Here is a 10,324-nt window from a genome sequence, read left to right as displayed (position 1 = left end):
TATTCAACTTAGTTTTTTTTTTTTTTTTTTTTTTTTTAAAAAAGGGAGACAACTGGTGGCAGACCACGGTTATCTAACCCTTCCGGAGGTCGGAAATATTGAACGAACTAAGAATTCTTGAACAGGTTCTCTTATTGCTACTGATGATCACCAGGCATACAAAGTATTTGAAAGATTTATAATTCTACTATATACCTCTGTGTATCTACTCCATGCAGAAATTTTAAATCTCTATTTCAATGTTTGATTATAACGAAAAAAATTTCCATGAACCGCACGGTCATAACCACAAAACTGCACAAATTCTCACCGAAGCAATTATCTTACATGCTCATCTTGTAGATTCACATCAACCTAGTTAAACCGCTGCAGGTTCCAGAAGCTTTTCCTCAACATTCTTGGCAACAGCGTCAATGAATTCTTCGGTGTTCAAGTAGTACTCCCTCGATACCCTGCAGGCAACGCAAGCATCTTAGTTTAGTCCCCCCCAATAACAATCCCGTTGGGCTAATGTAGTCACCATGAACAGATGACAGATAAAGCAGAGTCCTAAACAGCAAACTAAGGGGGAAAATCTAATTTATTCCATCGCTTTTGGACAGTGGCAATTCATCTTCCCTTTTTATTGCACAATCCAACCGAATGTAAGTAACCTCGTTAAACAGAGCCAAGAATCTACTTACTTGGGGCCATGGATCAAGAGGGCGAGATCCTTGGTCATTTTCCCACCCTCCACTGTCTCAATGCATGCAGCCTCCAACTTGCGAACAAAATCCAGCAACCTATCATTTTTATCTAATTTTGCCCTGGAAAGCACGTTGTCACATTTCATTAATCCGAAATGTAACCATAGTATACTAAGATACAGTGAAGTTTGGAAGTTTGGCTTGCAAACAGTACCTGTGTTCTAGGCCTCGTGTCCATGCAAATATTGAAGCAATACTATTTGTACTTGTTTCTTGTCCTTTCTGATGTAACCGAAAATGACGAGTTACTGTCCCATGAGCTGCTTCAGCTTCTATTGTCTTGCCATCTGAAGACAACTGCATACACTGTGGTTAGCTTTTGTAGCATAAAAATGAGGAAAGTTAATGGTGATACGTACCAACACAGAACTCATGAGGCCCAAAGAGCCAAATCCTGTAAAAACAAAAACAAACTATTTTACTCCAGAAAAAAAAAAGGGAGAGATAAATAGAGAGAGAGAGAGAGAGAGAGAAAGAGAGAGAGAGAGAGAGCAATTCAACAGCACCTTGAGCAAGCAAATCACTCATGACATCTCCATCATAATTTTTGCAAGCCCAAACATATCCACCCTCACTTTTGAGTGCATAAGCCACCATGTCATCTATTAGCCGATGTTCATACCTAAATGCCAAAAGAATCTTCAATTAGCAATTTCAAAATATGCGACACAACATTGGATGAATCAGTGTTTATGATAAACAATACAAACCATATAGAATTTTCTTCAAACTTCTGCTTCCACTTCTCGTCATAAACCTCCTCAAAAATGTCCTTAAACCTGTGGCAGTCCAGGAACTCAACATTTTTTATAATTTCTTTATAAGAAATAAATGATACAGAATTGATAGTTGAATGTTGACTAATTCTTCCAACAAAGGTAAATTTACCTGCCATCGTATTTCTTAAGAATAGTGTTTTTGGTGCTCAAGTATAGTGGCAACTTCTTGGAAAGAGCCAACGACATTGACGAGTCAGCAAAAGCTCGAATAGACTACCAAAGAAAACAAGGTTTTGTTAGCAGAGTTTGCTGATAAAGCACATTTGCCTAAATGCACAAAAAGGTATGTGATGCCCATTGTGGTAACACAAACCTCATCAACATTATACATAGAAAGGGCCACACCAGGCCCTTTGAAATTGTAAACATCAAGTTCAACGGGGGCATCTCCTCCTTCCGGGACTGAGCATTACAAACAGATAGATGTTAAGCAGAAAACGATATTCAAGGGAAATTACTTCACCAGCACAATCGTATGATCTAGAATGTTGAGATTTACTTACCAAACACCATTTTAAGTTTTCCTGGCCCTTTGATAACTGTATCAGTGGCTCGATACTGATCACCAAAGGCATGCCTACCAATACAGATGGGTTTCTTCCAACCTGTAAATTGGACACATATTGAGCACTTCCCACAACATTTTACTTACATTCAAGATTAGAAATGAGTTTGAGCCATTACCAGGAACTATTCTAGGGATGTTTTTACATAGGATAGGTTCACGGAAAACAGTACCTGTAAAAATAAAGCATTACGTTTCAAGTAGAAATTGTTCAAACAGTGCGTTAATCTTTCAGATGCTAACTTAAGTTGTAACTTATTAACGAAAATGTGTAACAAAACCACGAGTATTAAATTTTCTTTTGTATTAAAAGGAGACAACGTCTTAGATACAAACCGTCTAGAATGTTTCTAATTGTGCCGTTTGGACTCCTCCACATTGATTTCAACCCAAACTCCTTCACTCTGGTCTCATCTGCAAGGTATATGAGAAATTGAAATTAGATAAGACAACATTTAAACTACCTGGCAGAGCAGATAGATCATCTTACTGCTAAGAAAAGTATCGGAGCAGCCAGAATGTCTGTCGTAAAGGGTTCAACGTCCTCATGGTAATACATAAAAACAGCATTATACAAAAGCAAAAACAACTAACCAGGGGTTATTGTAGCACATTTCACAGCAACATTGTACCTGCAGTGACATAAAAGGCTAAAATCAAACAAACAGAAGAAGCAAATCATAGCAATCCAAACGTAAGAAATACAAACACACTAAACAAATTCTGAATCAAACTACTGACTTAAGAGTGGCTTCAGCACTCTCTACTGTAACTCTGTCATCGGTCGCATCACGGTTCAAAATCCCTAAATCATAATACTTTATATCCAAGTCCAGATAGGGAAAAATAAGCTGCAGTAGCATACGAACAAAAAACTCGGATTAAATCAAATCAAATTCTATAACAAAAGCATCAGTAAACTGAAATTCACATCGAAATGAATCTTCACACTTTGTCTTTAATCGTTGTCCATATGATCCTCGCCATTTCATCACCTAATTGACAAAATAATACCATAATTAATACAGTACACAATCACAACATCAACAATTAAGCTCAAGAACAAGCATCATCCTACTCCTACAAGTTATGATCCGTTTGGTTGCTGCTAAAATTCATGAAAACATGAAACAACATAGAGGATTTTTACTGGCTCAAAAAAATAAAAATAAAAAGGATTTTTACACAAGTTTCCATTATCTTGTGATTTTAATTCTGTTCATTTTCTCAGTGCTTTCTCACTAACCAAACAGAGCATCGTTTAGGGAACTGACCGTCCATTTCGACAATCGGATTCTGAACCCGAACTTTATCGAAGCCAGCGGAAGAAGCGTAGCACCGCAGCGACGTGCTGCGGAAGCCAGCGGAGAACGAGACGCGGTTCCCGAGAGGCACTCCGTTAAAGAGCCTCGGGGACGAAGAGAAGGACAATCTAGGGTTTCTCATGGCCGCAGACGACGAAGCTGACGACGACAACGACATCATTGCAGCGCGCGACATGGCGCTCAATTGCGGCCGCGCTCTCAGCATTCAATTTTCGTGTGACGGGCTTTCAGTGCGCGAAATTTTTTGTTACCATTTTTCGGCCGGCAGGGGGTTTGGGGTCTTTTGAGTATTCTCATCGGACGGAAGATATTGGACGCGTTGGATGAATTAGAACCGTAGGATCATCAAGCTACCATGAGAGAAGTGGCCGCCTGACTTACACCAAAAAGACGAAAAAACCCTTGAGTTGGCTATCAGTTTAGTGGTATTTCTATCTTTGTACGGGAAATGTTTTAAATTTCAACCTACATAGATAATGAGTTCGACATCAATTATTAGCAAATTCATTATGTCGCTTAATTCAAATCCTCCACTCTTTGAGTGAAGTATAATTGAATTAATTCGAGTTGGTCATGGAATGACGCCGGGGGTTATGGCAACACCAGTGCTAGGAAGTAGAAGAGCTGCGAAAGTAGTACTACAATAGACGTGCAAAAAAAACATTCAGGTTGACTAGATCTCTACCAACCCCTATCAAACATATCATTTTTCCTGTGAACACATATAATCCAAAATAGACACGTTTTATCGCATTTACATAACTATATGTATCATGTTAATTTGTATATGACTCGTATATAACGTACAACACGAGGTAAGTCATTCAAACTGTGTAAAATTTGTAGTTTTTGAATGATTTTGTATTTATCAACCTTAAAACCGGTCATTATTGTATAACTTGTTTAATAATCATTTCGTTTTTTAAATTTTGACCTAACTGATGTTCCTGCCGTGTTTGAATTGACATTAATCGTGTTGCGTACTAAAATTGTACACGAACTGCCACCTTAGAAGATTGAATGAGCATATGGAGTGGTGGTGCCAAACCTAAAAGTAGTCCAGAGTCCGCAGTCCAGGCCAACTTTACTGGGCTAAAAGGCCTCTCTGTAAGCCTTGGGCTTGACAGTCACTAGGCCCACACAGACCAACCCGATGACTTACTTACAAGGTCCAACCTATATTTACCTATAATTTTTCAGGTTTTGTCTTTTTATATATTTATTTTTTAAGAAGAGGTTGATTTTGAATAATTTCAAATAGAATTCCGGTATTATTTTTAATTTATTGTTATTAAAAGGAAGGGAGGTTTTTGAAACTATTACAATAATTTAAGAGATGGAGAAGTTTTGAACCCCGATACATGCAAAATAATACTATGGTATTGTTAGTAAGGAAGTGTTTAGAATCGTTCAAGCTCTTTTGTTCGTTCAGTGGTATGTGAGAGATGGGATAATAAAATTAGGATTATAATATGTTCAGAGTTCAATTCCCTTTAATATAATTGAACACAAAAAAAATTGCTAATACCAATTACACATAAGTGCATGAAAATAATTACGGTCATTCATGTTTGTGAGACTCACAAAGCAACAACGGCGTGTTGGAGTTAAATCATTGGTACCACATATGTGATGCATCCAAACCTAATAAGTTCAACTTATATTAAGTATGAAAGGGTTAAATTATCTAAATCTTTGTTAAGGGTTTCATAATAGTATTACCACGCATGAGTTTGAACATTAACAAATGACCTGTATGATGCTGTAGTAGACCAATATAATGTCAAATGTGTCACTCGATGTACGATGATGATAATGATATCTTCAAGTGTTCGTTCTGAATACATGTTTATAGTATGTCATGATACTAGCTAATTTGTTCTATTTTTGTGACTTGACAATCTTTGAGCCCCACCTATAAATACACTTGAACATGTTTTTATATGCGTGTGTAGAGAGAGAGAGAGAGAGAGAGACAGAGAGAGAGAGTTATGAGGTACAATAAATCAAAAATTGCAATTCTAATTGCGTTTATGCTACTGGAAGGAACTTTGCTGCAATATTTTAGAACCAATGTGAAGGAGTATTCTGTAAGGTCGACAAGCTCACCAGAAGGAAAGGTTTCCTTCAAAGTATGGAACTTCAACCACAACTACTACTACAACAACACTACTTCTGGGAATAATGGCAGAAACTACAAGTTCCTCAAAAACAGAAGATTTAGCAACCATGGCTTCCGACGACCAGCTGCTCCTAATCATGTCCCTGACGAAGAACAGAAGAGAATCACACCGTATGGTGCAAACCCGCTTCACAACAGGTGATCGAACATCAATTCGACGATTCAAGCCGTGCATGTGCAGGCTCTAGCTGGTCCTTCAAGCAGTTCAAGTTCGCCATCCAACATATGGTGTAGCTCACTGTATGGCTCGACTTTATTTACATAATGGTGTGGAGCACTGTTAGTTTGAAGAACCTCCGGTGTGCTCTACGATGATATGTAATGTGAGGTGCGCTCTTTTTACTCATCTAGGGTTTTTCCCACTGGGTTTTCTCCGATAAAGGTTTTTTCAGAGGCCATTTCAACTCCGACCCTTGTAATTCTTTCTAAACATTAATGGAGTTACAACTTATGTTTCTCAAAAAAATGGTACTCTTTTTAGTTTAAATTAGATTAGATATAAATTAAATCATCAAAACATAGCTATTGTACTTCCAAGATAATTAATTCATTATTTTCGTATCATACTTAATTTCTAATGTGATTGAGAAAGTTCACATAACTATGTTGCGGATAGATTAGCAGAAATTGGTCCTTTTTTGAAGTATAGTCGTCATATTTTTTAGGCTCCTCCCCATGTGTTGGCTGTTTAATTCAGTAAGATTTATAGGGGATTGCTAGACCCATATTTGTTTAGTTGTTTCTGTATTTTTTGTAGGCCTTCTTTGTACCAACAAAAATGGGTTCACACAGATGAGATGATATATTTTTTTTTCTTTACCTTTTTGGATATAGAAAGAAAAATACACTGTGTGCAATGCATGGAGTCTGAAACGGAATATTTGAATCCAGCAGGATGTCCTGTGAGCTATCTTTCAAAAGCCCTGTTGACAACCAATCTTCATTCTTCCTGACTTTGACATATGATTAGAAAGGACCAAACCAAGGGCAAAATAAACGAAAATTTTCTAAAGAAAAGGTAAAATTTCTAATACGTAAGTTTCCAAAAAAAAAATAATATAAGACTCTTGAGGCTCGAAAACTTAGATGTAATTGATAATATAATTGTATGATGATATATTTATAGGCACGAGTATAAAACTCTCTCCCTCTTTATAGTTAGAGTTAGTGAGACATAACTGACGTATATATCTCCGGTTACACATAAGAATTTCAATACAGTGTAAAAAAAATCTGAAAAGTTGGGAAATAGGCAGCTGCCAAAAAAAAAAGGGACCTGTCACTCCCAGATCAACAAGATGCCATTAAAAAGAACTTCCTCTTTGGTCTATTTCACTAGCAAAGCGACAAATTCAAACTCTCTTTTGTTCATCTAAACGTGTGAGTTGTGAGATATATCACAGCAAAGCAAATCTCCTTTTTTCTGATTTTCCCAACATACTGTAAAGCTAGATTGGTTGATTGAGAGCAATTTTCTTCGTTATTGCACTCGAGGTTTCGAGTTTGAATTTTTTTTCCTGTAGTATTGCTTGTATAAAAAACTGTGTGAGTTGTGATATATCAAATCAGAGAAAATCTCCTTTTTTCTGATTTTCCCAATATACTGTAAGCTCGATCGGTTGACTGATAGCAATATTCTTCCTAAATTGCACCCGAGGTTTCGAGTTTATATCTTCCATCCTGCACATCGCTCTTATAAAAAACTGTGGAAATATAATATACTTACCCTCTCTCTCTCCCCCTAGCCGCCAGCGGAGAGGACAGTTACTCTATATACACCCCACAAAAAGTATACACTGCATTGACAGAGAGACAGGCATTCTCTGGGCTCCTGAGTTTACGAAAACCCAGCAAATCAGTACACCCAGTTGAAGAGTCGGTGTTATGGAATGTAATGGGACAAAGCGAGTTCAGCAACAAAATGGGCTTTTAGGGTTTTGCTTTTTAGGGTTTTGGTGTTTAGCAGGATAAGCTGGGGCCTTAGATTCCTTTTTTCTCCTTTAATTGCTTGTTTCAATGTGCATGGTGTGGAGTCTGCGGACCATATAGTCTAACTCCCAGATACAGCTTCTCACCTTGTCAGCCACTAATCACAGATTATCAGAGTTTACTTTTTCTTCACCACGTGAAAGAATGATTTATATGAAGGGAAACGATAAGGTGATGATGTCTCAAATCAATTATGCTATAAATCTAAGAAATTTAAAATGCATGACTCGTGTTATTGGTTTGGTGTGTCTAGGGTGTAAGTTGGACTGGAAATTCCAATCCGGACCAAAAAATTCCGTCCTGAGTCCAAAGATATCCAATTTCGAAAATTTTCAAAAATTTTAATGGCAATACCTATCCAATTCAAAATTTAAAAATTCTGATCCAAAATCTCTCAAACTAACTACTATTAAAAAAAAATCATGCATGTTCTTATTTTAACATATTTATTTTTATATTTAGATATATCGTACATACTCTTTTATTTTGTCTAGGATATGATTTTATGTTATACACACACGTAATGACATACAAATATCGCAAAAGTTCGGAAAAAATATTAAATGGTGGATACTAAAAGTTTGCAAAATTTTTAAAGTCTTGCAAAATGTAGGAGATCCAAACTATGTTCCGAAATTTCCTATAATATAAAATTTTGAAATTAGAACTAATATTTTTCTTTTAATTGACATTAAAATGGTTGTTTCCGATCCAATCCAACGGAAAATCACCCCTAGGTGTGTCACAGTAGTGTTTAGAGGTGCGTAGGCAAGTTTTTATCCACATGTGCTATTACACCTCATTTGTATACTTCTTTGGGTTCAGTTTTTAACATAACCCAATCAATATCACGGTTACTCGAGCAAGTAGTTTAATTACATCTCGATAAGCTATCAATGTTGTCCCGTTTTATCGAAAGCAAATTGTCCTAGACAATCTTGATATTATGTAAACAAGTAATTGTACACATGCATTATTATAATGAAAATAACATTTCCAAAAGAGAGAAAATATAAACGGTTTCAGTCGCTAAATCTTTTTGTTGGACGCCTTTCAAACGTTTTTTTTGTCGTTAAAGAGGTTGTTTATATCTTTAACAACTATTTATGGATAACTATTCATCACTAAAAATTAATTTTATTTGGAAAAATAAAGGACAACCACTAAGGTTACTTGGCTGTGCGTGAGAGAAAAGAAACAGTAAAATTATTTTTTGTGTGTAATTACTATATTGCCAATAAACCCTCGACAATGATTTGGGCCTCACAACTATATTTTTCACTTATTTTTTAAGTTTTCAGCTTAAATATTCTACTAAATATACATTTGTTGCTCAGTAAATCGTAAATCTGCTTCCAAATGCCTTATAAAGTTTTCTGTAATGCTCACAAAAAATATTTCACAAAAATAAAAAACTCGCATTTTTACAAAAAAAAAAAAAGCATGGGTTAATTCTCACAGTTTTTATTTGTTTTGCAAATTCATACATAAATCAATGTTCACATTCGCCTCACCGTGAAGTTTTAAAAATTAATGTAAGACTTTCCGTTGATATTCTTGATGGTGGAATCCCATTTCGACAATGTTTCAGGCCTCCCTAGTCACTACTATATTTTTCACTTTTTTTTTTTTTAGTTTTTGGCTTCAATAATATACTAAATATATATTTGTTGCTCAATAAATCCTAAAACCGCTTCCAAAAGTCTTATAAAGTTTTCTTTAATGCTCACGGAAAATATTTCATAAAAATGAAAATTTTGCATTTTTGGCGAAAAAAACGTGGGTTAACATTCACGTTTTTTAGTCAGTTTTGCAAATTCGTACATATATCATCGTTCAATATATTTATTTTCACATTCACCTCACCGTGAAGTTTTGAAAATTAATGTAAGAATTTCCATTGATATTCTTGAGGGTGGAACCACATTTTGACAATGTTTCGGGCCTCACTAGTCATTATTATATTTTTCACTTATTTTTTTAGTTTTCGGCTTAAATACTCTACTAAATATACATTGGTTGCTCAATAAATTGTAAATCCGCTTCCAAATACCTTATAAAGTTTTCATTAATGCTCAAGGAAAATATTTCGAGAAAATAAAATTTTTGAATTTTTTTACAAAAAACGTGGGTTAACACTCACAATTTTTAGTCGGCTTTGCAAATTCGTACATATATCACTGTTCAATCTATTTATTTTCACCTTCGCCTCACTGTGAAGTTTTAAAATTTATGAAGACTTTCCGTTGATATTCTTGAAGGTGGAACCCCATTTTGACAATGTTTTGGGCCTCACTAGTTACTACTATATTTTTCACTTATTTTTTAGTTTTCAGCTTAAATACCTACTAAATATACATTTGTTGCTCAATAAATTGTAACACCGCTTTCAAAAGCCTTATAAAGTTTCCCTTAATGCTCATGGAAAATATTTTGCAAAAATGAAAATTTTGCATTTTTGACCAAAAAACGTGGGTTAACAACACTCATGGTTTTTATTCGGTTTTGAAAATTCGTATGTAAATCTTGTTCAATCTATTTATTTTCATCTTCACCTCATCGTGAACCATTGTTGCCCATACGAAGCATTGGTGCCTGGGGTAGGGCAATTATAGGTGGAACCATTATTGCTGGGGGTGGGCATTTGTAGGCCGTTATCAATAGGGGGTAGGGTTTAGCTTTAATCTCAAAGGTCAACCATGGTTGGTAGGACGAAGCATTGTTACCAGGGCTGGGGC

General features: G+C 35.8%; 1 protein-coding gene across 1 annotated transcript; it reads right to left on the bottom strand.

The window, feature by feature from the left end:
- Positions 1-114: 114 nt before the first annotated feature.
- LOC126583511 (isocitrate dehydrogenase [NADP]-like) lies at positions 115-3,687 on the bottom strand. Its single transcript, XM_050247891.1, has 15 exons — positions 3,365-3,687; positions 3,042-3,085; positions 2,832-2,941; positions 2,685-2,722; positions 2,427-2,504; positions 2,210-2,263; positions 2,029-2,130; positions 1,839-1,927; positions 1,635-1,738; positions 1,457-1,525; positions 1,253-1,368; positions 1,106-1,140; positions 901-1,043; positions 684-806; positions 115-452 (listed from the first exon to the last, which is right to left on the bottom strand). Exons 1-15 carry the CDS (start codon positions 3,618-3,620, stop codon positions 359-361), a joined length of 1,455 nt encoding a protein of 484 aa, XP_050103848.1. The 5' UTR covers positions 3,621-3,687; the 3' UTR covers positions 115-358.
- Positions 3,688-10,324: the final 6,637 nt, after the last annotated feature.

The sequence above is a fragment of the Malus sylvestris genome, chromosome 9 (assembly GCF_916048215.2).
Source record: "Malus sylvestris chromosome 9, drMalSylv7.2, whole genome shotgun sequence".
NCBI classification, from domain to species: Eukaryota; Viridiplantae; Streptophyta; class Magnoliopsida; order Rosales; family Rosaceae; genus Malus; species Malus sylvestris.
The sequence above is the reverse complement of the archived record's forward strand: the minus strand, read 5'-3'. Positions and strand labels throughout refer to the sequence as shown.